Source organism: Pleurodeles waltl, chromosome 7 (genome assembly GCF_031143425.1).
Source record: "Pleurodeles waltl isolate 20211129_DDA chromosome 7, aPleWal1.hap1.20221129, whole genome shotgun sequence".
NCBI classification, from domain to species: domain Eukaryota; kingdom Metazoa; phylum Chordata; class Amphibia; order Caudata; family Salamandridae; genus Pleurodeles; species Pleurodeles waltl.
Genome location: NC_090446.1, coordinates 960,116,379 through 960,143,100, shown reverse-complemented (window position 1 = coordinate 960,143,100; position 26,722 = coordinate 960,116,379). Strand labels below are relative to the sequence as shown.

The 26,722-nt window shown below is 43.1% G+C and overlaps 1 protein-coding gene across 1 annotated transcript in view; it reads right to left on the bottom strand.

The window, feature by feature from the left end:
- C1QTNF1 (C1q and TNF related 1) overlaps positions 1–26,722 on the bottom strand; it is a 76,377-nt gene that overhangs the window by 6,104 nt on the left and 43,551 nt on the right. Inside the window, exon 3 of the mRNA XM_069199684.1 lies at positions 25,033–25,172. Coding sequence (XP_069055785.1) covers positions 25,033–25,172 — 140 coding nt within the window. The remainder of the gene's footprint in view (positions 1–25,032; positions 25,173–26,722) is intronic.

The window sequence follows — 26,722 nt, the reverse complement described above, 5'->3', positions numbered from 1 at the left end:
ATTTTGCAACACTCTATGCCAATGCACTCCACACAAGTCCACTCTACTCTATGCAACTCCAGTGTATGCCACTCTATGAAACTTGCCACTCCAATACACAACACTCTGACACTCCACTTTATAACTCTCTACCCCACTCTGCGCCATTCCACTGTACGAGACTCCACACTGCTCTCCTCTATGCCACTAACTTTAAGCCATGCTGAACAGCTCCCATGCTGGTGAACAACATGGCTAAAAAATACATTGGCAAAGCCAATAATGTTTGTATAGGCGAGACCTATTGGCTTTGCCAGTGCTTGTTATAATTATTATTATTAGCCATGCTGCACAGCAGCCACACTGCTATACAGCATGGCAGCAAATACTTGCCAAAGTTGGCAATGCCCATAATAAACAGCATGAACAAAAGGCAATGGCGTAAGCAATAGTCTCAAAGGTGGGACCGATTGGCTTTGCCAATGCTTGTTAAGTCTCAGCACAACACAACTGTGATGCTGAGCAAATCAATTAATCTCTCCATGCATGAAACGTAAAAAAATATGACATTTGGCAAAATAATCCTATCACTTAAAGAAAGCAATTGCGCTCATGTCCCGATCTTAGTGGAAATGCATTTGGAAGCAGAAACCATCTGTTGTTGCAATAAAAGCCGATAATATCTGTTGTCACAGTAAACATCCATTTCAAAGCAGAAAAGGGCTTCTTTGAGGTGTGTGTGGTATAGTAACATATAGTTACAAATGACAAGAGGGTTAACAAGGTCGACAGGGAGGAGAAAAGGTAAAAGTAGTGCCTCAATCACAGCACGATCAGCAGAAAGACAGCAATCAAACTGCAGCTATCAGTACTTGGTCCATGCCCCAGCCGAAAGAAGAGGAAGTGAAACCAGCACATGCTGGCCAACTAGAAGACAGCAAATAAAAGTGACACTGGAGCCAAAGAATGTTAAGCAATGGGTGGGTGCAAGTCCCTTGTTCTCTACAATATCTCTTGCAAGTGAGAGCGGATGCAGAGCATGGGCTGTCGTAGGAATGACCCAAAAATGTTCTGCTCCTTATAGCCAAAACGTCAGCCAGCAGAGATTAAGATTTCAAGTCCTTGGACCTAGCTGACAATATACTCATTTTAAACTTCTTGTTTAAATGTTGCGGAAAAACACTGGTCTGACTACAGCAAACTATAGCTGAAAATTACCTGGCCATCCTCTCCATCTTTCGACATGTGATGCTGTGGATCTGCCAAGCAGTCATTGAGCAAAAGCTCCCAAAGGTCGGAAGGGAAAATGTAACTTTATGGACACTCCATATCATTGTTCCTCTGCCTGACTAATCTGCGTGAATTTTTCTAAAACCATGCGTTCATAAATGTGTGCTTCATTTGGTATGTTTTGTGCAGATTCGGACAAACGTTATAAGTAACATAACAGACATTTTTTTCAATTGACAAATAGACTGAACCATATCTACAGAGTTGCTATTACTGACTCTGTAATAGGTAGATAGGAAGATAGATAGATAGATAGATAGATAGATAGATAGATAGATAGATAGATAGATAGATAGATAGATAGATAGATAGATCCCAACTATAGTTGGTCAGATTAATTACAATATGGGCGGTAACTTCTTTTATGGCTGAAATTATGAACTGTGCGGTAAACACTGCATCCCTTCAATTTTAGCCAGGTAAATTTCGGCAGGTAAAAGGTGCCATAGTTTTCCAGGGTAAAAATGCCTGGTAAATAATGGGACATGCTTATTTTATTACAAGATCGGAAGCTCATATTATGCTGTCCTTTCTTGCTGTTTATTAAATAGAAGCCAAGTTAAAAAACAAAGCTACATTACACAGACAACCTGAATAAAAAGCTACAAACAATGACATCAAAATCAAAGCACCAATAATACTTCAAGTAACTCAATAATTATCCTGACTGAAAGCAACAATTCCTCTTTTCTTGCTGCTCAGAGTTAAGATAAGTATTGTTTCATGTTTTTCAATTCAGTTCATACGTTACTGTAATGTGATATGTCTAACATTTCTCTGACATGTTTATTTGACTGATAAGTTACGCATTTTATGTTGCTTGTTCTCATCTCATGCTCGCTTGCGCACTGGCAAAACAGTGCACTGTTTTCCTAGCGCTTTTGCCTTAATTTTCTCATTGCCTCAAGAAATTCCTGCTGTGTGTGTCTCTCTGCTTGCCTCTGACGCAGCTTCCAGGACTGCTTCTCTCACCGCTAGGCGGTAACGTCCTCTACAGCCTCTCAATGCTTCGGGACGCTTTCCTTAGTTTGGGCATCTCCCATTCAAACGGCTACTTTCCTTCTCAGCCACGTCCCTAGGCTTTTATTTTATTTAACACTTTCCTTACTGTTTCTGATAGTTACACTGTTTTTCATTGAGATACATTGGTAATTTCAGTAATTGTACAAAATATATTTTTCAGCAAACTCAATTTAATTAATTATATCTTGTTTTCTTCAATATGTCTGAGGAAGACAATACTCAAGTGTTTAAGGATAATTTACAATCCTTCATTAAAGATTCAATTTAGCAGGCTGTTTCAGTCTCTATGCAAGACATGTCAAAACGTTTAGAAGCACCCCTTTCTACAATGCTTTCTTCCTCAGAAGTTCCCTCAAAAAAAGGTAAGAAATGTGCTGTTACCTTTGGTACTGCTATTAAAGGCATTTCTTTAAATTTTGGTCCTCCCACCCAAGAGGATTCATTTTCAGGACTCCCTTCCTCCCCCTTTCAAATTACCCAGTTAAAAGACACTGATGATGATGATGATGATAATGAAAAGGCTGTCTTGGGTGACACTCACAATTATGGGCCTCCACAGAAAAGGTGGAACATTTCTCCTATTGAAGGTGGTGTTTCTTGCCCAGTGTCTAATGATTTAGTGGACCATCTAGGGTAACCTATGTTTTATCCCTCCCTTATTCATCGGCCCAATTCTACTGAGTGGTTCCATCTAGGGTAACCTATATTTTATCCCTCCCTTATTCACCAGCCCTTTTCTACTGAGTGGTTCCCTTCAGAGCATGTGGCAGATTATGTCTCCTTTTATATGCGCCACGCCCTTGACAAATCTTCACGTAATAAATTAAAATCTGAATGTCCCGCCCTTCCCTTCCCAATAACATTACTTCTACTTTGCCTATTGATCCCAATATCTTAATGTTTTTCACTAAGTATGCAAAGAACCCTAAAAAGGAGTGGACAGAGCCTGGTCCAATTGTCAGGATTGAAGTTTAGATTTGATCGGTCCTCTGGCAAGAATTTTAGATTTAGCTGAGAAAGCAAAGATTGAAGGCATGCAGGTGGACCCTGACACTCTTTCGAATTGGGCACAACGAGCTATTTTCATTTTGGGTAATGCCAACGCCCATATCTCGCAGGAAAAGCAAAAAAGTCTTCTAAAAATAAACCCTAAATTTAGTAGTCTGGCCTCTAAAGAAGAAGTTCCTCTGGCTAACAGCCTCCTGTTTGAAGACTCTTTAATTAAAGAACTTGGCAAATATGTCTCAGCTTTTACTGCAATGTTCAAGGCCCAACTTTCCCTTAAAAAAATGTTTTTCCTCTCATTGTTTTTGCCAGTGCTGGCAAAGGCGGCAGTCGCTGTGCAGGCCATTATCCCACAAGGGGTCAGTCCCTCAACAAAGGCTGCTATGACCATCAATCCCAGATCGGCATCTATTCTGGCTATAAACCCCAATTCTATCCCCGTTGTTCCAGAGGTTACCACTTCAGGGGGTACAGAACTAAAGGAGAACAATATTCAGGTAAGAATTTCCATTTCTGGACTTCCTCCCATAGAAGGCAGATTAACGCTTTGTCTATATGCATGGTTCTCTCTCACTACAGATCTCTGGGTAATTCAAACCATTCAAGGTTATCTAATAGAGCTTTACCAAACTCCACTACAATCACAACTTACCAATTCTCTTCTTTTTCCTCAAGATCAATCCCTCTTAATTCAGGAAGAAATACATTCTCTTTTGACCAAATTAATGCTCGAACAACCAACATTCGTTCCCTCAGGAATTTTCAGCACCATCTTTCTGGCGCAGAAGAAAAACAAAACATTTTGTCTTGTGTTATACCTGAAAGTTTTCAACAATTTCCTAATATACCATTATTTCAAGAGGGAAACTATTCTACATTTCAGAATGTTTGGTTAATCAGACTGGATCTTCAGGATGCTTAACTTTCAGTTCCAATACATCCTCACAGAAAATATCTTCTATTCCAATGGGTAACCTTCCATTCAGCCTTTCTGTAGCTTCATGGTGTTTCACCAAAATTTAAAAACCCCTTGTAGCATTTCTCAGAACTCAAGGAGTCAGACTATTTATCTACCTTGACGATTTTCTGATTAATGGCCCAGGACAACAATGTGTTAGTTTCTCATCTTCACCGTTGCCAAAATCTTCTTCTTTGCTTGGAATTTCTCATACATTTTCAAAAGTCAGATCTGGTTCCTTTTTATCAGATGGAATTTCTAGGTTTTCTGATAGACACTTCTTGGTCCATCCTGCAACTTCCCCAACACAAAGTTGCTCTCATAAAAAAGGAGATTTGTCACTCTCACTCTCTTACTCTCTCACATTTTTCTCTCAGATCTTTGGTTCGTCTTGTGGGCCCTTTAGCCTCCTCGATTCAGGCAATCTTTCTGGGCCCACTTCATTAGAGAGCCCTGCAAAGACTAAAGATCGGTCCTGTATGTAGAGGTCTAGCTTATTCAGATCCTGTATCTTTAGATCCTGAGTCCAAAGAAGAACTCCTTTGGTGGCTGGCTCATTTAGATGTCTTGAACTGGAGGATAATTTTCTCTGCCGCCCCAGATCTTGCCTGAGGATCCGATGCAAGTCAGACAGGTTGGAGCACAAGATGTGGTCAATTCTCGACTGGAGGTACATGGGCTCCTCAGGAGTCTCTCTTGCACATCAACAGTTTAGAGATGCTTGAAGTTCCTTTGCCATCCAGTCCTTTATAAAAGACAAAGCAAAATGCACAATTCTCTTACAGATGGTCCAATATATAAATCATCTAGGAGGCACAAACTTGAGAACTCTATCATATCTCAACATACACCTTTGGGAATATTACCTTCGGAGACAAATCTTAGTCAAAGCAGTTTATCTTCCAGGAAGTTTGAATGTTGTAGCAGATTGGTATTCCAACTGCACCCTTCAGTGTTCATTTGTCTTTCTACCATCTTTGGCACCATGTTAATCAACCTTTTTGCCTCCCAACTCAATACCCAACTTCCTTCCTTTTTCAGTTGGAGACCAGATCGCTAAACTCTAGTCATGGATGTTTCTTCAGTCTTGGCTACAGACTCTTCTTTACACCTATCCTCCCTTCCTATTGATTGCTTGGGCCCTATCTCCGGCTCGCAGGCAATTCTCATCTCCAATTCTAATCACCCCCTTTTGGTAATCTAAGCCTTGGTATCCAACTCTGTTGGAATAGTCCGCAGATTACCCAGTTTTGCTCCTGCACTTTCCCAATCTGTTGCTCAATCCTCTGGGATTTCAACACAGCTTAGTACTAGAGTCCTCTCTAGTTCTCATCGCTTGGAGGATTTCGGGCCTTCCTGGAGAATCCCAGGAATTTAGGAAGAACAAACTTGGGTCCCAGGCACTTCCAAACTTTACAAACCAGCCTGGTCAGCCTGGTGCAGCTGGTGTATGGACAGGGATTCAGATCCTGTTTCAGCAGATGTAACCCTTGTTGTCAATTTTTTAGCCTCGCTCGCATCTCAGGGGAGATCTTATTGCACCATCAATACTTACAGGTTTGCCATTTCTGTGGAACATCTTAGAGTTGATGGATGACCCATAGGAGAACATCCTTTGATACGTCGTCTTTTAAAGGGAGTTCGTTATATTAATCCCCCAATTCCCAAATACAATACATTGTGGGGTGTTAATTTGGTGTTAAATATGTTTATTTCATGGCAAGATGATGTATTTCTCTCTCTCAAACATTTATCTGCAAAATTAACAATGCTTTTGTGCTTAATTTCCTTGAAATGTGTTTCTGATGTTAAAGCTTTAGATGTGTCCTTTTTCCATTACTCTCCACTTGGTGGTTCTTTACGGGTTCACAGGCGTACCAAAACTAATTTATCTATGGTTCATTATCCCTTTTTCCCTTCTCAACTAAAATTATGAGTTGGAAATTGTCTAAAATCCTATGTTTCTCAAACTGCAGATTTGAGATCGCCTTCTGCTAACCAGGTGTTAATCTCATTTCAAAGACCCTACAATCCTGTGTCTTCTCCCACTTTAGCCAGCTGGGTAATTCCTTTGGTGCCCATTCGACCAGATGGGCTTGGGCCTCTAGGGCGTTTTGGGCAGGTGCTTGTTTGCATGACATTCTCAAATCTGCAGATTGGTCAAATGTTAATATTTTCAGAACCTTTTTTGTAAACCCATTGCACATGTATCTGAATATGTTATTGGCATGCTATAAACAAACATAATATGAACCTCCGGTGTCGTAATAAAATTGAGATTTTCCTAGCCTTGATGTCAGAAAGGCTAGATTTTATGAAAGACACGGAGGTGAGTATCCCACCACTTTGCCATTAACCCACCCTAATTTGTGTTCAGCAGTTCCAACACCATCCTCAGGGGCTTCTACCTCTACCTAATCCTAAATTCTCCTCTGCAGTGGAATTCAATGGACTTCTTCGTGGACCTCTCCTTCCCATCCAAAGGATGTTTCCTCAACCTTGTTGGCCTGCTTTAGTGATTTATTGACTGCACTTATTTCTCTTGGTTCAGTTTTATTGTTTCTTTCCATGTCTCGTATTGACTTCAAGAAAAGAGGAATTGTTGCTTACAGTCAGGATAATTATTGAGTTACTCAACATGTTATTGGTGCTTCTATTATGATGTCATTGTTTATAGTTTTTTATCTAGGTTTTCTGGGTAATGTAGTTTTGTTTTTTTACTTGGCTGCTATTTAGTAAACAGCATGAAAGGATGGCATAATACTCACCTTCGTTCTTTAATAAAAGCTAGCCTTTCTGATACCAACGCTGGGAAATCATAATTTTGCTGCAGAAAACACCAAATTCTGCCTGCTATGACCCATTTTCTGGTAATAATCATAACTGTTGCTATTTATCACACTCAATAATTTTTTAGCTCTGTGATGGTGGACTATATTGGTTGAGGTAACTATCCAATGGGTGAACCGCAATCAGGGCCTTAGTCTCTCTCCCTTGTCCTTGCTGTCTCTGGTATGCACTCCTGCTGACAGCACTCAACTCTAATTCTTTATCAATGGCACAGACGTTTAATTGCAAGTGTTGCAAGATTACCTACAAATCTCTAAGCCTCAATACATCAGACTTAGTATTGTAAGTCAGTCGATCTGTGACAGAAATGGTTGATCTGGGAAGAAAGGTTAAATATATTTCTTTCTATCACTCCCTTTCCCATTGGAGGCCGAGCATTCTCCTATGTTGCCTCCTATCACTGGAACAGACTCCCTTTATTCATTTGGACTTGCACAGACTTCGCTAGTTTTAAAAAACATCTTAAGACCTGGCTGTTCTGAATAGCTACTACTGACGTGCTCCGTCCCCTTTAGCGACGAAATGCTCCTTTGGGGGTGAGTCGTATCGCGCTATATCAAGAGTCTCTTAACACAACATAACATTCCAGGCAAAAACATCACCTTGCTGTCAAAATCAAAGCCTCTAAGGGTCCCTTTCGGCAATTAACTTTCTATAAAACACCAACTTCATCAAATAATCAAAATCAGTGACCTATACCTTTCTAGCCTCAGAAGCAGTCTCCTATTCATTTCACCCATTCACTAGTTAGCTGGGGGTCTTTCACAACGTAAACAGTTAACACATTTAAGGAGGACTGCCAAAGAAGGACTTCACAAAGCTATAAAAAGTACAAACCACAGCAACATATCTGACATTCAGTTTTAGCAAATATATTGATATCTCTGTAGTAGTATATTTAATTGGCACCACACCTGACAAAGAGTCTTTCAAAGCACTCTCGCTAATCCATAGCCTTATCAACTGAAATATTCTGACTTACTGGCTCATACATGTATCCTTACCTTCAGCCTTTGAAAAGCCATAAAGAATCCGCTATTTATTCAATTCAATTAAATGGGGTAATTTGTAAAGTAATACTACACAGAAAGAGCAACAAAGTGCTTTCACACTAGGCACACTTTCAGAAGCATTTGTTATTAAAAGAGAGCTTTCAACATCCTACGACAGGGTAGCCAGTAAAACCACAGGAGGATCCTCATTGTTTGTGTGGTATTTCTCTACCCTACTTCTACGCACTACTATGGGCATTACTCTACAGCAGTGCTTCCCAAACATTTTAGAACCACAACTCAATTTTTAGAACATCAAAGTTTTGTGACCCACCTAGCTTTAATGAACATGAGGCGGGCATTTTTTTAAAGTAACTTAAACATTGTGTGTTAGCACATTATCATTAACAGACTGCACATTTTCCATTGAAATGGCCACTGAATGTATCCAGACATACAGTTTTACTGATAGATAAAACGGTATTGCACACAAATAATAATGTGTGGGAATCGTTTTTTAGTGAATATCATGTGTGCATCACCAAGTAAAAATGGCTTGATTTGTTTGATCCTATTAAAATCTTTGTTTCCATCACACTTCAGAATTACAACAAAAATGTGCTTCACTTTTGCTTTCCTAACTGCTGAATGTGTACAGTTCATTTACAGGTATTTACATATTGTGTGCTCCAAAAAAGGACATCCTACAGCCTTTCCTTTCAAACTCTCCGTAACCCAGTAATATTGTCACATAATTCACCTTACCTTTCTTTCTCTTGCTCCAAAGTGAGAGGAGTTTGTAAACCCCAAACACCATTTAAAAAACATAAGCAGCAATTTGTCATAAGACACAGCCTGACATTTGACCTCTGTCTTTGAAGCACAGCAAATATGACAAGATAAATACACAATTTAAAGGAATCTTGATTGCTTGGATTTTGATGACCCAGCAATAAGCTTGCAACAACCCACAGTTTCTGAAACACTGCTCCTCAGTAAATGATAAGTGAGCCTCAGAGTCTCAAAACAAGAGTGTGTTCTCTCTGCTATGTAGACGTTTCTGCACCAGTGAGTTATGATACCATTTTGGGGTGTTTGATACAACTCTAGCTGCTTAGTTTTGCAGAGTCTCTAGACATTAGACATTTGTGGGCATGACACAGAATTTAGCCTTCCAAGGGATGTATAAAACATAAGGTACACTGTCCCTGTTTATGCCACAGCACACCTTTAACAAGGTGCACTGGATGAAACAGTGATAGTGCACTCTATTACTTATAATGCAGTGCCCTCAAGGCAGTCGGGAACTTTTGACTGTGTGACTGCCCTGAAGGCAGCACATTTGTGAAAGGTATAGCAGCTGTTTAAAGCAGCCACTCTTTCTTTCACAGTGCAGGAGGTACCTGGCCTGCACTGCAAGGAGGGGACAGAAACCGCCCTGCAGATGGGTACAGGGAAAGACTGCACTCACCTGCAGGTGGATGTTAAGGGTGTTCCCTGGAGAGGGCACCCTTGGGGTGGCCCGCTGTCAGTGTGCCTCCTCTTTGTAGTGCACCGTCAGCGTGCCTCTGGGCAGCCTTTTTGACTGTGACCATAATACAGAGGACCTCGTAGTGGGTGCTGAGAATGGGTGCACACTCCTATTTTTCCCTCGGTGCACTGCATGTAATATAGCACTCGTAATAATTTTTTTCTTGAATTATGTTTCATTCAAACCTCAAGGGTCACTAACAAAAGAGGGAAAGCCTGTCTCACTACTCTAAGAGAATAACTGAAGGCTTCCACCACCTGGTTGATGTATATCTCCATTGATTAGCAGCATACTTGCTTTTCAGAGGCTTTGGCACATTGTGAAATCTCTTATGTCCCTAACATGATTGCCTGCCTATGCCCAATGCCAGCCCATACAGGCATCGGGAAAGGAGTTCTGCTATAATTGTGAAATGGGATGTTTGAGTGAGACGCACAGAGGAGAGGTGGGGTGCATGGGGAGCAGTGGGGTATGAGGGATGGAGAAACATAACTAGATACCAGCTTTTTATCTACTATCATTAAACATATAATGATGAAGAGAGCCCAACCCCCCTTTGCAAGGTAACAAGCTCATCCCTGTAGTGTAAGACTATGATAGAGGGTATATAACCTGTGTGGCATTCTGCTGTACCCACTGTTACAGTCTATTACAAAACTCTTGGAGAGTAGTTATGAGCTAGAGACCAAAAGTCTCCTCTTATTGATTGAGGAGGCGGGGTCCACTGGACTGAAAGCCCAGTGCAGGAGCACTTTTTGCTATCTGTAGGTTAGGCAGAGCATGCTTGCTAAGCCAATGGGGCAGGGAAGCACAACAAGCTTCCATAAACTACAAGTTCAGGACAGGCAGAGCAAACACAACGCTTTCTATTTTGATGTCTGGAAGCTCCAAGCAGGCGGAGTCCAGAATCTGTACCCAGGAAAGGTCTCGTCGGCAATCAGATGCTGTTCCACGTCGGCCTTGTTAGAGTCCATCCATATTTGGACTTTTCTGGAAATCTAAATCTTTCCAATGAGGGAAGCCAGCAAGTTGAATCAAACTGGTGATTCAATGTCAGCAGCTTGTTGCAGCTTTTTTGGCCCTGTAGCTTAACAGGTCAGCTAACTGACCCTTGGAGTCCACTTCTTGGTCCTGGGTTCAAGTGGGAGCAGGTCCAGCCCTGGAAGTTTCTCTCCACAGGTTCTACAGCAGGTGTAGTCCTTCTTCTGACTTCCACAGGTCGAGATGTGTTTCGAAGAAGGTATCCAGGGGTGCCACATTGATGCCTGGCACTAGTTTGTACAGTGGCATAGCTTAGTCAGTGAGATTGGGGGTGAGGTGCTGAATCTCAAAAGTCACATTTTGAAATTCAGCCACCAGATGTATATTTCTGTCTGTCTCGCGCTCTCTTTTCTGTTATACAGCTTTATCTTTTATTCTTGACCCATGACAAAAAACCAACACAGACATAGCAGAACAGACTTAGGGCCCCCGGACATTACTACCAAGCCAAGAATGCATTTATCTGGGGGTGTCACACCCCAAACAACCCCCTGAAGCTACGCCCCTATGCTTGTGGGTAGGGGAGACTCCCTGGCCAATAGGGAGAAAGTTCCCAGGGGCATCCCCATCTACTTTCATATCATTTCATGATGGTTTGGCCCGAAACAATTTCACTGTGCACTGTTCCACCAAAATCCAACATGCTGTAACCTTACTTAACGTGGGCAGAGCTCCAGGCATACCCCTCAGATGCGTCCAGGGAAATGAGAAACTCCCCAGGCAAACAAGTTCTGATATAGGTTTCCCCACTGCACTGTGATTGTTGTCAGACTGACTATCTAAACAATAGACATGTGCCTGTAAAGGATGATCCTTTGAAGCTTGGGCACATCCACCAGGCCATCCTGTCAGGAGAAGATCACACTGTCTCACACCCCAGCCCTTTTGTCCCCTTTCCTGGGAGTTATTCATACCTCCTTGCATGGGGGCAGCAGACTGCCAGGTGACAGTTGGAAATTACCTCTGAAAAGTCTACTAGAAGCTTTCGGCAGAAAAATAAAGAGTCTCTATTTATTAAATAATTAGATAAAAGTCGACTTTAAGCATTAAGTTGGATTTTGTTTACCTAGGGAAATAAGTGTTTGAAGTATTTTTCTAGCAAGTGCCAAACTGGTCAAAACATAAAGTACATATGCCCTACTTTCAAATACTATGCACCCTGTTTTAGGGATGGCAAGGCCTTCTCTAGGGGCGTCTTGCCATTATTGAAAAGGAAGGTTCAGGCCCGGCAAAGGGGTGATTTTGACAGGTCGAAATGGCAGTTTTAAAACTACGCAGTGACGCTGCTGTGAAAGGCCTAAAGTCTTGCTTTACATGGTCACTTTAGCTGTGGCACAATATATACTGCAAATCGCTAGTGCCATTTAGCTCCTGGATACACGGAGTACCATATTCTGGAGACTTATACATAAGTTAAATGTGTCAATCAGGAATTGTATCCAATTCAACAAGTTTTAACGGGTGAAAGCACATGCGGGGCTCCAGTGTATAGAGTCCAAACCCCCCCCTGCAGATTTAAGGTGAGGAGCAACTTAGCCATTGCTTGGTAGTTCTCATCATCTAAGCGGAAGACCCTGGGTGTGGCAATCATCAACAGCACGGTCAATCTGAGGTGTATGTTAGTGAAGTCCACTCCCCATAAAGAGATCGACCACTACAATAGTTTGAGGTTTTCCCCTCTCACCTGCATTAGCCATCTGAGAGGCCTGTGGTCAGTTTGAAGCTTGAAGTGAGTTCAAACAGGTAGGGTTTCAGCTTCTTTAGGAACCAAGGGCCAGATGTAGCAAGTTCCGATTTTGCGAATCGGAAATTGCGAGTCGGTGCAACTCGCAATTTCCGATTCGCAAAATCGGATGCAGAACGGTCCGTCTGCGATTCGCTATGGGGTCGCAAAGACCCACCTCATTAATATTAATGAGGTGGGTCGCATTTTGCGACCCCATAGCGAGTCCCTGCACTCACAGGGATGGTGGCCTGCTGAAGACAGCAGATCTCCATGTCTGTGACTGCTTTTTAAATAAAGAAGTTTTTTATTTTTATTTTGCAGCCCGTTTTCCTTAAAGGAAAACGAGTTGTAAAATAAGAAAAATACCGAAACCATTTTGAGTAGGCAGTGGTCCATTGGACAACTGCCTGCTATAAAAAAACCTTTTTGGCAACATTCACAAAGGGGAAGGGGTCCCATGGGGACCCCTTCCCTTTTGCGAATGGGTTACCACCAGTGTGACACTGGTGGTAACTGCGAATTGCTTTGCGACCGCATTTGCGGTCACAAAGCAATTGAGCATCGCGATGCGAGTCGCAAATAGGAAGGGGACACCCCTTCCTAGCAAGTCGCATTCACAATTTGCAAGTCGGTACCGACTCGCAAATTGTGAATGAGCATCGCGATGAGAATTTTGCATGGCGCAAACTGCGATTTTCACAGTTTGCACCATGCAAAATGCTTCCTACATCTGGCCCCAAACCACAGCAAAGGCTTTCCTCTCAATGGCACACCAACACTGCTCTCTGGGGTGGAGTCACCTGCTAATAAAGGCTACTGGTTGATCCAGGCCGTCATCATTCAGCTGTGGTAAAACTGCCTCAATTCCATGCTCTGATGCATCTGTTTGGACCACAAACTTTCTGCTACGTGCCTTGAGAACAGGTGCTGTGCACAACACTTCTCTCTAGATGTCAAAGGCCTTCTGACACTCTTCATTCCAAATGACGTTCTTAGGCTGTTTTTTTAATGTGGGTTCTTTCAGGGGACAGCAATGGTGCCATTTCCTTTCAAAAATCTAATGTAGTGCCTGGTTACGCCAAGGAAGGCTCTAACCTGATTCTGTGTTTTGAGAGGCTCACAAGCCATGATGGTTTGGATATTGGGTTGGAGAGGCTGTGAATTTCTTCCAATAAGGTGACCCAGGTACACCACAGACCCCTGCCCTGTCTGGCATGTGCTGGCCTTGACAGTCAGCCCTCCCTGTTGCAGGGTTTGAAGCATTACTTTGAGGTGGGACAGGTGTTCTTGCCAGGCGAGGCTAAAAACAGCTGTCATCATGATATGCTGCATTAAAGGTCCCTCTTCCAGCTAGTACCCGGTTTAATAGCCTCTAGAATGTGTGACACAGCATTCCTCACACCAAAGGTCTGAAAGGGGCCATAAAGAGTGGAGAATGTTGACCTCTCCTTTGCTTCCTCAGTCAGGGCAATCTGACAGTACCCAGAAGTGAGATCAAAAGTCCAGGGATACTTGGCAGCCCCTAGTTGGTCAATTAGCTAATTAGCTCTGGGGATGGTGTGTGCACCAATTTTGGTGATGGCACTGACCCCTCAGTAGTCCACACAGAACCTGCGTTCTGATCTTCCTCCCTTTCGGGCTGGCCTTGGACACCAGCACCACAGGGTTGGCCAAGGGACTACTGCAAGGATCAATCACCCCCAGGTCCAAACGTCTGGCAACATCTGCATGCTGGCCTTGACCTTGTTTGACACCTGTAGGTTTTGCTTTTAGCAGGTAAACTGTCACTAGTGTCTATGTCATAGACCACTGAGTCTAGCCATGTGCCATGGAAAACAGTTCAGCAAACTGTAGCAGTAACTGGTGATAGGTCTTCTGCTTCTGCACAGTCAGTGTTGGAGAAAGGGCCACTACATCCACAGAACCATCATTGTCATTATGGGATAAAAGGTCTGGGTCAGTCCCACTTGCTTCTTCTCCATCAGTCACCATCAGCATAATCATGTCAGCCCTGTCTTTGCAAGGTTTCAACCAGTTGACATGAATCACCCAGTGAGGGTGTCTAGGAGTGCCAAGGTTAACCAGGTAGGTGACCTCTTCCATTTTTTGTAGCACTGTTTAAGGCTTAGGCCACCTGTCCTGGGGAGCCACAGGAGCCACAGGCTCCACCACCCACACTCTGATCGCTGGTATTTTACAGAGAAAATGTTTTTGCCATACCAGTGCTTAACAAGTTCCTGGCTGGCCTCTAGGTTTTGGCTAGCCTTCTTCATGTACTTTGCTATGGGGGAGCAGAGGCTTAGCACATAGTCCACTATGTCCTGTTTGGGTTCCCTGATAGGTTTCTACCAAACTTCTAAGACAAGACTTAAAGGATCTATAACAGGGTGCCATACAAAAGTTCAAAGGGACTGAAGTCCACTACCTTTTGTGGTACCTTCCTGTAGGCAAATAAAAGGCATGAGAGTAGGACATCCCACTTCCTACGGAGTTTCTCAGACAACCCCATAATTATGGATTTTAAGCTCTTGTTTATTCTCTTACCTTGTTTCCAGTTTCTAGTTTGCTGCCTTCAGTTCCACTGTTTGTTACTTGCTTTCTCCCAAGTGTGCCCTTGTTTCCCTTCTATCCTGTTAAGCACTCCTCCTTGCTAGCTCCTTGTCAATCGTGGCTGTGTATTTTAGCTCTACACCTTTACTGTTACTGCCTTGCATGTTCCCATTTGATTACCAGGATTTGAGGGCACAGCTGACAACCTAGGTGGTATTGTCTTTGAGTTACTTTTATAACATCACCATAGGTATCAGCTCCACCGTCCCTCCCTTTGCATGTAGATCCTATATGTGAGTATTTGCAGTCAGTATCTGTGACAGCAATTGCGAGTGAGGAATTTCCTAAGCTTACTTCTTTCCATGTGGAGCTCCTGAGTGCTTTACCCCACATTTCATTTATTGTTAATGTTGTTATATATATGTCTTGTATGTATGTCCTGGGTGATAGCTAGTCTTAATGCCAGATTGCCGCATGAGTGCCTGTTCTTTCTGATCTTTGACTTTCTTGTTCCCTTGTACAGAGCTTCCAATTTGAATCCCCTTTTTCCTCTGACTCCAAGTGCAATCGTGGGCGCCTCTGTAACCAATATTCTGTTTACTTTGCCTACCCTGCCACCAGTCCCTTTCAGAGTTCCTGATGGACCTGATACAGATACTCCAGTGGAATGGCAGGGCTCACAGCTAGCTTCTTCAGGCCTATAACCCCTTCTTACTAAAAGATGACCACTCCCCTGGGATGGAACTTTACCTCATTGTCAGTGTCAACAACTTTATGGAGGACGGCTAGGATAATTTGCTCTGGGGAAATCAGCATATCCACCACAATGGTCATGCTGACTCCTATATTTCACAGGGCTTCCACCTTGGTCCTGTTGATGTTAGGCCATTGCCTGTACTTCACCATGCTGGGAGGTAAAGCCATCAGTGCTTCAACATCAACTCCTTCCATGGATGTTAAAGTGGCTTCAGTGTAACCAATGGTTTCCCCTGGGGAAACTTTCACCTAAGTTTCTACACTTGCAGGACCTTGGGACTGCCAACTGGGAGGAGTTTTTTTTTTGGAACAGGCAGTTCCAAAAAGTGTTCCTTCTTATGTCCTGACTGATGACAGTCTCGGTACACCTCAGGCTTCACAAGGTCAAAAGGTTTATTTCCCTTGTAAAATTACAACTTTTCCCTTCTTGGCAGGCTTCTGTGTCCCTTGGGAAAACTACCACTTTTTATCCTTGTTGCTTCCCTCTTTCACCTCCATGTTGGGGAGCCTATTCCTCTTTCTTAGGATCACCCTCCCCCCAGAGATTTTTTCAGTACATGTGTGCAAACTGACTCATCAACTGTCTTACCTATTTCTCTGGGGTTAGAGAACTCGGGAAACAATAAATGCTGGTGTAACAAATCTGAATAACAGTTACTTAAAAGGTAGTCTTTGACAATCAAATTATTCAGCCCATCATAAGTTGTACCCTCGTTTCCTTTTTATCCAGCCTTCTAGTTTTTCACTGAAATATTCACAATCTACCCAGGACTGTCATGCATCTTTGTGGGTATCTTTGAACATTTTGTAATCCTGGTCAGGTGTGAGCCCAAATTTCTCCGCTAAGGCATCTTTCATGTGTTGATTGAATTCAGCTCCCCCATCCTCTAGAGACAGGAGCATATTACTCCACTCTACAGGCAGTAATTTCTACAGTAGAGAACCAGTGTCGTGGGCCCAGATCGTACATTCTGCAAGCACTCGGAAAAGAAGAAAAACATTTAATTATTTCATCCCCCATTACAAAGCTAGGCACAATGCCTTTGGGAGAGCATATTGTGCGTGACATCCTGCAGATACCTCTTCATTTCTGCCATCATTTTTGTTGGGCCTCAGGTCTAGCTTGGCCCTCTTCTTTTCTAAGGTCAATCTCTTTTCTTCAAGAGTCAGTTTTCCTTTCTCCAGTGCCAAGGCTGACAGCTGGGCTTCCAGCTCTCTCTCTGACAGAGGGCCATCTCTGAATTGTTGGTACTGGCTGAGCTAAGCTCACTTCCTGCTCTTGGAGGTACTCTTGAAATAGCAGATCGGAACAAGTAGATTGGTGCCCCCAAGGGCAGGAATCTTCATTCTCTGCAGTTTCCTCTGACTCAGTGGTGATCTGGTCTAGGTGAGCTTCCTCCCAGGCCCCAAGGCCCTTTTGAAAATCTCCCTTCTTAGCTTTGTGTCTCAACTTCAAATTCCTGTCTCTCTGCAGGGTTCTTCGCTCCACTACTTTGAGGGTGGACAGGCCAGCCAGATCTAACTTCATATTCCCCGTAGACTACTAACAGGTGCAAAAATTGAAGTTAGGAATAATTTAGAAAAAGTAGAAATAACCTGATAAAAATCTTTATACCGTATAAAAAACAAAAACAAATTTTGCATTCTGTGAATTTTAATTTTTTAGCTTAATAGCTGAGTGGTACTGCTAAACACATGTTCTGGGTCCCACTGCTGAACACCAATGTGAGAACATGGATTATTAGTTGGAGGTGTTGTGAGGCAAAAAATGTTGCAATAAATACCAGGTCCAGTTGGATCTCAATATACCCTTGGTAGCTTTAGCACAGAGCAGGCAGGCTTATCTTCAGTGAACTATGTAAAGCATTTATCAGTACCAAAACGGGTAGAATGTAGAAAACACAAATAATAAAAATCACACTCCAGTCTATCAAAGTGGAGTGAAACTTAATGAACAAATAGACATCAAAACAACAAAATCAGATGTGGGGAAAATGAGACATGATTTTTAAAAGTTCTAAATGAAAATAGCACCTAAAAACGTAAAGAACAATAGGCCAATCGCAGTTATCTGGCCATGCTCGACTGAGTCCAAGCCAGAAGTTCAGGCCAGCCATGATCTACTTCGGGTCCGTTACAGGGACCAGGTTTGTCCTCGTGGAAAGTTTACCTTTTGAATTAGAAGATTTCCTGGAGAAAGACCCTGATCAAGGGGTCATCAGCAGGTTAGGCTGCCGGCTGTGTCCAAAAGAGGGCATGAAGACGGCAGCCTGGTGAAGAACAGGTCCTTGGTGGGAGCCTCGGATAGAGTGGGAAACTTAGTGCGGTTCATGACGAAGGCTGGAATCTCTGAGCAGGCAAATCCGTACTCGGCGGTTGGATGCTGTTCGACATCAGCCTTGATGGACAACTTTTTAAGTGTCCAGTTTTAGGGCCAGAGGAGTACATTCTAACACTAACCAAGGGTCCAGGACCTCGTGGGCACCACTCGGGAGTTAGAACTTACTCTCCCAGAAGTTGACAGCAGGGTCCACAGCAAATCCAGTTGACCAGGCTCTGGAAAAGTAGGCTTCTTCAGCTTTTGTGGCCCTGTAGCTTAACAGGCAGTCCACCAACTGACCCTTGGAGTCCACGTCTTGATCCTCCGAGTGGGAACAGGTCAAGCCCTTGAGGTTTTTCTCCACATGTGCACCAGCAGGTGCAGTCCTTTTTTTGTCTTCCACAGGTCTAGATGTGTTCTGATGCGGGTATCCAGTGTTGCCACATTAATGTCTGGTGCTAGCTTGCTGGTGGGGGTGGGGGACTTCCTGAGCATTATGGAAAAGGTTCCCTGGGCAAAAACCCTATCCACATTGACATAATGTCCTAGGGGTTTTGCCCTATACCAAACTCTAACATGGCAGAACATTTATTCGCCTGGGCAGAGCTCTGGCCACACCCCCGAAGTGTGTTTAGTGAAATGAGACACTCCCCTTGCAAACCAGTTCTGACACAGGTTTCACCCCCACTGGGATTGGTGTCATCCTGATTGCCTGGACAATGGAAGGGGCAGGCCTAAGTGTGAGCTACATCTGTCTGTGACAGAGAATGCCCCTTTGAAGCTTCTGCAGTTGGTGGGCACAATCTCCATGCCATCCAAAACACCAACATCATCAGTCCAAACAATGTAGGTGATGATGCAAAAAGAGGCATTTTCTTACATTTACAGTTGTGTCTTTTCTGTGACACCTTAAGTGATGGTTTATCACCAGCTGAGGAAAGTATCTGTATCTATGTTTCATTGTCAATTATGGAAATTACCCATTTTTACAATATTGAGTACTGTCCAAATGTTAATATTTAAGCTCAAATCAAATCCTTCATTTCCTTGGAATCCTTTCCTGCATCTTAGCATAAACTTTTCCCTCCACCACCCAGGCACTCCAGCATTCCTTTCCTGCACATTTTCTCTTGCCTATACTTCATGCTCTCTACTTTATTCCTGCTCATGTAACCCCCTGTCCCCCAATCTCCCGGCAATATCTCAGCCATTACCCAGAAGTATTCTCCTGCAGTACATTCCCACTTGCTGATCTTTTGTGATCTCTTTTCCAGGCCCCCTTTGGTACCCACTTATCTATCCCCACTTAGGTACTCTTAGTATCTTCACTGCTCAAGTAATTTCTGTGTGCTCCGTCTCTAAGTAATCTCTCCTCCATTCTGCAAGGAGGAATCTTAGTTTCTGTCTCAACTAAAGTATTGTATTCTCTCACCTCTAACTCTTTAGGAACTCTGTTTTCACCATACCCCTCTGGCGCTTTTCTCTTGACCACCCCATATGTTCTCTAATCCATTAGTCTCACATACTCTTTTTTATGTGTCCACTGAGCTCCCTCAATTCCACCCCTGTCAGTTATTTGCTGTCCGCCCCATTTCACAAACATCTCTCTTCCATTCTCCCTACTTATTCCTATGTTCACCTACTCTCAGGTGCCCTCTTTCTCTCCTACATCCTTCCACAGTTACTATTTGTCATTCCCATCTGACAATACTTGTCACCTTCAGGTGTCTAAACCCCAAGCTCTCTTTAACCATAGCCTTCTCTACCTCCCTCGGGTACACTTCACACTCTTCAGGTAATCTTCTTCTTCCTCATTGTGACACTGCTGGTGCTGCTGAAGGTGTGTATTTCACCTTCTTATTGTATATTAAAGTAAATCAATAAAAGCAGGTTCCATGTTTTAGTTTTTCTCCTGACTCCTGACGCTATACTACAGATGGCACCTTTGTTTTGTTATCAGTAGTTCACATTAAGGTAGTTGTATTTTTCATTTACCAGCACTTGCAGAGAACCTTCCTTTGTTTTATTATTGTGATAAGTTTGGTTGCAGAAAAATTTAATGATTTTTTTTAAACTGCTCAGCAGATCTTTAGAAAATCAGGAGTAACACGGCCTATCCCAGATAGACACAAGAGACTACTGGAAAAAACTTCATTAGCTAACATCCAAACAAAGATGTACTCCTTCATTCACCATGAAATGTAGTCCACCCTCAAAAAAACATGGCATTTGAGCATACAGAATTGCTTTTTTCTTTTAAAACACAACTTCATTTGTTTTTAGCAATAGCGACACAATGATGCTTGACAGGGGCAATCTTTCATGACCCTTCTCTACCTGTTTCAGAACTGTGAAGCGCTGACTGAAGTAAGAACAAGATGACAGTTGTCACCACCGGAGAGTGTTAACCCCTTAACTGGTGAAGCCTTTCCTGTCCCAGCGCTGAGCCATTTTCTGATGTTTGGAGCACTTTGCACTTAAGCCTTCATAACAAAATGAATTCAGGCTAAAGTTGTGTCCTTTCTTTCCAGTACCTTGGACGTTCTAAGGGTGCCCATGGTTTGTGGATTTGCCTGCAAAGAAACAAGAAAATAGCCACAATATAGCACAAAGTTGAACGTTTGTTTGGAAAAATGGGAAAAAGTGTTGCGTAAGAAAGCATATTGATTTTTTTTCTAAAAGGTTTGCTAAGGTTACAATCTTCTCAGCTTTTAGAGTTGTAAAAGAAAAACAATATTTTGCTACAGCTTTGCATTTTTCCAACTGGTAGTCCAATTTTCCTTTTTTCTATTTTCTACTTGCAGTTTGTGGTGAAAAGTGGTGTGAAATACGTGGATGAACCCGGAAAGTTATACATGTCTGAAAATTAGACAATATTCCAAATTCACCAAGAGGTCATTTGTGTAGGTTGCTCGTTGTTTTATCAAACAAACTAATTGTTAAAAAAAAATAATAAGGGCCACAACTAGAAAAAATAGCAATTGGCAACAACATTTCATCTGCATTTTTTTTGCCCTGAAGGCCGATTTACAAAAGTAACAAACTGTCCATCAGATCCTTTTGGTCTCAGGTATATAAAGTGCTGCTGACTGTCCAAAAACATTCGATACCCAGAGTCAACAACTAACTACAGCTTAACAATGATTTTTGACTGTCTACTGACCATCCAGCAAGTCATATATTAAAATCTAATGATTGAAAATGGGTATGAAGGAAAAGCCTTTTTTTTAAAGAACGCACAGCATACAGAGTTTAGGAATAGTGGTTTATTTAAACACCTTTGAATTTGGTGTTATCGATACTATCATTTGATGCAAAGGTTATTTTGCAAATTGTTTCATTTTATGCACACAAACTTATCTTTGGAAGCCACAAATGGAGAGAAATCCTATTTGTAATAACAAATATTCAACTATTCTGTGTTCCCAGATTTCTTCTGATAAAAGGCAGTCCATTTGTGTGAATAGGGCTATCATACTTTACATGAAAGACCAACATCAAATTTCTGGCATGCAAAAATTGCCATTTTTGGAGATGTAGGTAGCTGCAGAATTTAGGGCCCAGGCTTGGATGCCACCCAGATGAACGTATCAAACCCTGACATTTCTGAAAACAAGAACCCCACAGGAGTTCGAGGTGGTGTGAAGTGCATTGACCCTACTAAGTGTTCTTACCCACAGTGCCATACAAACCTTAAACATGGACTAAAGTCACATATTTTCCTTACATTTCTGTGAAAGAAAGTTCCAGAATATGGGGGAATCCACAAACTTTCTACCACTCACCTTTCACACAATTCTCCCAATAAAAATGGTATCAGACTCATGTGGCTAGGCCTAGTGCCAGCAACGGAATGGTCCCAAAACACGACATGGAGACATCAAGTTTTTGGTATGTAAAACAACCATTTTTGCAGATGAGGGTAGCTGTGGGATTTGGGCCCAGACTCCACTGTCCTCCTGAAATAATGTTGGATCCGTTCTGAGGTGGGAAAAGAGCCAGATGCCTGGGTTGGCTGCACCTATCCCCAAACCAGGAGTAATAGTCGTTTTGCTCCCCTCAATAGTAGATTGGAAGGGTAGAAAGCCTGTTACACCCCAGGCTTTGACACATGCCCCAAGGTACTGCTCCCTCATCCCCCCACAAACATGTCCCAGGTGTCTAGGGCGGTCACAAGGGGGAGCAAGCAGGGCTGCATTTGCCCAAGCACATTCTTTTAAAGACCCTGCGTAATCACTGCTAAATTGCATTCATGACAATAGACCCTATTCAGGTTGGGGATTCCCGACTTTTGAAGCCTAAAATGGCTTTAATTCAGCTAAAATCAACTCTGTTTCAATATACTTCAATGGGGAAAATTCAGTCCCCCGATTGTTTGTTTTAATCTCCCACTTTCCTGTTCTACAATGCTTTCATGATCTATTCTTGCTATTCTTGATGATGCATGTAACCTCATTTGCCACTAGGTAGGGCCCTTTGCAGGCATTGAATCGAAATGTGTCTGAGGACATTGTTTTGATTTTGAATGAGATGCTCATGCTCCCAGAAAACCAGAGATGGGCCCTGAGTGATCTTTGTGACCCGGGCCACACAAAAGCTTCTGACACACCTGCAACCACCCAAATCTAAATGAACCCTGTAGGCTGTTTCTCTCTAGCCAGAGGAAACAGGCGAACCTTAAACTGAAGTCCAGTCAGGAGGCCTTTTATCCATTTTCTCTTGGTATTAGTGTTTCCATCCGGGCAGCATTTCTTCCAGTTTCCAAGGCAAGGAATGAGGGATTCTAACTCCACATAAACTTTCCATACTTATGTTAGTCAGTCAATAGTATTAATAATAAAAAATGTATATATTATGTTACTTAGCTTTTTCCTAAACAATCTTTTCTTCGATTCAAAGTCTTGATTATTTCTTTATATTGTATTCTGCACCCCTCCCCCTGTCTTTTACGGGGTTACAGTCTGATGCTTGGTGATACTGGGTGAAAGCTGTACATTGCTGCATATGGGCTGGGTGGTCTCGTGTGGAACCCCCGAGTGAGTAATACATGGTGGTTCACTCCAGTGCACAACGGAGTTATAATAAATATAGTGAAGCGCGTGGCTAGGGCAGTCACGCCCAGCCGTAAGCGGTAACAAGTGTCTGTGTCATCATTTGCTGCCTTGGCCAGCCTGCATGCCCCAAGGCTCGCACATGCTAACTTCAGCAACGGTAGTATATTGGTGATGAGGTGGGAGTGTGAATCCCACCCGCCCATACACAAGAGGTCCAGGAGAGCTCCAGCATCCTGTGAGGCCGCAATCCAAGGTACAGTGCGCAACAACACGTGGGCCCAAAGGGCCCGACTGCATGCGCTCAATGACACATGGGCCCAAACTGCCCGACCGCAAGAGCTCGCCCCAGTAACAGGTGATGCTGCCTGCCACCAGAGGGCATCAGTCAACAGTGTACCCTACACTTCCCATGAAATAAGACAGCACAAGGTCTATAGTGTTACAAGTGCGTGTTGCTGCCAATAGTTCCCAAAGCACCCCATTTTACAGAGCATAGAAGGGAACAGACCTTCACCAGGCCATCCTCCTGAGGTATCCACCACCGGAAGGTCATGCCAAGAAGGCCTCAAACTAATGGGGAGGTGGAGCAGTTCATGAGGACCCTTAACAAAGTGATCTGCATTGCTTATGCCAACAGTTGAGAAAGCTATATATAGTTTCCTTCGTGAGTATCGCCAGACGCCTCACTCCACAACAACTGGCCAAACCCCTGGACATGCCAGTATGGGGCAGATTGTCACAGATACCATTCCGCATCAGCCCATATGGTCGCCACCACCCATTGACAATTCGAAGTGTTACATCAAAGAAAGAAGACCAACCAACGAGCCAGTGCACTGGGGTGGGCCCATCCATGCCAGATTCAACCCAGAGACTGAGGTTTTGTCAAAGACCAGTATCCTGGGAACAAATTTTGCCCACTGTTTGAGCAGAGACCCTGGAGGGTCACTGAACAGCGAGGCACTTTGATAACTGCCTGTCAAGGGGACAAGACCAGTGCTTTAAATAAGCCGGTACTGTCCGGTACTGAGTACCAGCACTTTTTTATTTTGAGAGGTAGAGTACCGGCACATCTCAAGAAAAACGTGATACTTTTAATTGGAGATTACCGGCACTTCTCAGAAACAAGCAGGTACTCTAGCACAGAGTACCTGCACTTTAATTTTTCCATTTTAAACACTAGACAAGACTGTCACGACGAATGTGTCATTTGTTAGGAAAATGAGAGGTGCTCCTGAAGACGACTCGAATCAGGAAGAAGGTCAAGACTGTGTTGGACTATGCAAGTTCCCCGAAACCCTCCCAGCTGGGAACCGACCCAGAGACTCCTGTATCCCCTGGAAGCTTGGCTGCCTCGGTTGGTCTGGGTCATGAGCCAGGTGTCAGTCAGAGAGTGAGAAAAACCGTAGACAATCCGAGGAGTGATGTCCAACCTAGGTACCACCTAAGACAAATCCCGTCTCGATCCTCGAGTTTGGCCGGATTCCTGACGTAGACTGTTAGCACGTATGGTGTGACACTGCAACTAGGAGGGCAACTGTATTGCGTTGTGCTGTTTGGCATTTGTTTATGTTGTTAGTTTGCTCATTAAAGTTGGAGAGGAATGTATTATACCATTGCTGGGGTGGTCTCGTCTGAGACCCCCGCATGCGTATACATGGTGGTTCATGCCATTGCACGCTAGAGTTCTTATAAAAAGAGTGCAGGGCGTGGCTAGTGCAGGCACGTCCAGCCGCAAGCGGTAACAAGTGTCTGTATCATCATTTGCTGTCTCGGCTGGCCTGCATGCCCCGAAGCTGGCGCATGCTAACCTCAGCGACGGTAGCACAAAGACTACTTTAATTCGCCATTTGCCCAGTCCAAGCCTGGATAGTATGCCCGTCTTCATTTTCACCCCGTACAACCCCCACCTCATTCCTCAGACCAAGAGTACTGAACCTGCGGCCTCCTGACGTACCTTTGAGGATAGTGATGTTAATTTGGGGCACGGCCTGGTACACGGTGGTGTGCAACGGGGGGTCGCAGCATTGCACACACTGAGGAGGAGAAGGCAGATAGTCTTGTTTTGACGTCGCCGCGACGGGCTCTTGATCCATCCTGCAACAACAAAAACAACATTAATTATACCAACTACAATACCAATAATAACTGGAGATAACAATGATGCTACTAACTATAATCTCGTTTATATAGTGCTAGCTGCCACATCTTGTACCTTAGAAGCACTATAAATATCAGGTATAAAGGCTGCATAGATGTTAGTAGCTAGAGCCAACAAAGGTAACATTCCTAGCTCTCGGTTTGTGCACGTTCTTTTGTGTCAATCCCGTGTCACAATTCATGTACAAATAAGATTTTAATCTCTGAACCTGCTTTAGAAGGTCAAACATTGCACCGGGGACGTATCTGGTATGTTAATTGCAGTGAGGATCGCTGACGTGTGATCGCGCGCGCAGCGGGCCGGGCATGTCAGCGCAGGCTCATCCCAGCACTTGGCAGCAGCTACAATTACAGGGAATCAGTGAAACACTGAGACGGGCCTAGCAATATACAACTCAAGGACCGCAGGGGATATGATGAAGTTGCGGGAGTGGCTGGTCTTTCTTAAAGGCTGGAGGGGCTGGGGAAAAGTCAGTCACATCAAGCTACTACTTATGCAGTCTGCTCAACCTCTGCCACCACGGAATTCCTACTGCTTTCTTCCCCGCCTTGTATTTCCCCATTCAGAAATGAACATCAACTCTCACAGATCTTGGTGCCACATGTAGAAAACTTTTTTGGGGTCACTAATGAGCCGATTCGCAGAATCAGCCCGTTTGTGAAACGCAAAAAAGCATTTTGATATGTATAAGTCACAAATTGCGATTTTGTAACACATTACTAAATCACCATTTGGAATTGCGAAAATATATGATTCAGTATTTGTAAGGGGCGTGTTTAGGGCGTCCCATCCAACTACAGAATCACAGTGGTATATATTGTTTTGCAATAGCATTATGGTCACAAAACATAAATTTTTTACCAAATAATCAAAGGTAGTGGTAACCATTTGCAAATAGGAATGGGCTCCGAGGGTCACATTTCAGGGTCCCCTTCCCCTTTCAGAATGTAAACAAAAATATATTTTTCTATTAGTTTAAATGCTTCCCATTTTCTTTTAAGGAAAACGGGCAGCATTTTTTAAAAAAAAGATTGCTTTATTAAAAAGCAATCACAGACATGGTAGTCTGCTGACCCCAACAAACCACAATCCATATGATGGCCATCAATTGTAATGGGTCACAAATCACGACCTATCATATTAATATGCATGAGGTAGGTCGATTTGTGACCCACTAGGAATCACTATCTAATATTTGTAAATTTCCTTACGTTAGAAACTGCAAGTACCTAGAAATCGCAATTCCTATGTTTTCCACATGTGGCCCTTGGAATCACTGTAACTCTAGCTACCAGGAGTAAACCACTAGTTAGGGCTAGATGTGCTAAAATTAGGAATAGCGATTTTCTAACTGCAATTTTCTGCGAGTCGCAATTAGGAAATCGCTATTGCTAGTGTGTGAGACTTGTTGAGTTTAAATTAATGATTCTTAGTGGGTGTTGCAAATCGACCTACCTCGTGAACATTAATGAAGTAGGCCATTGTT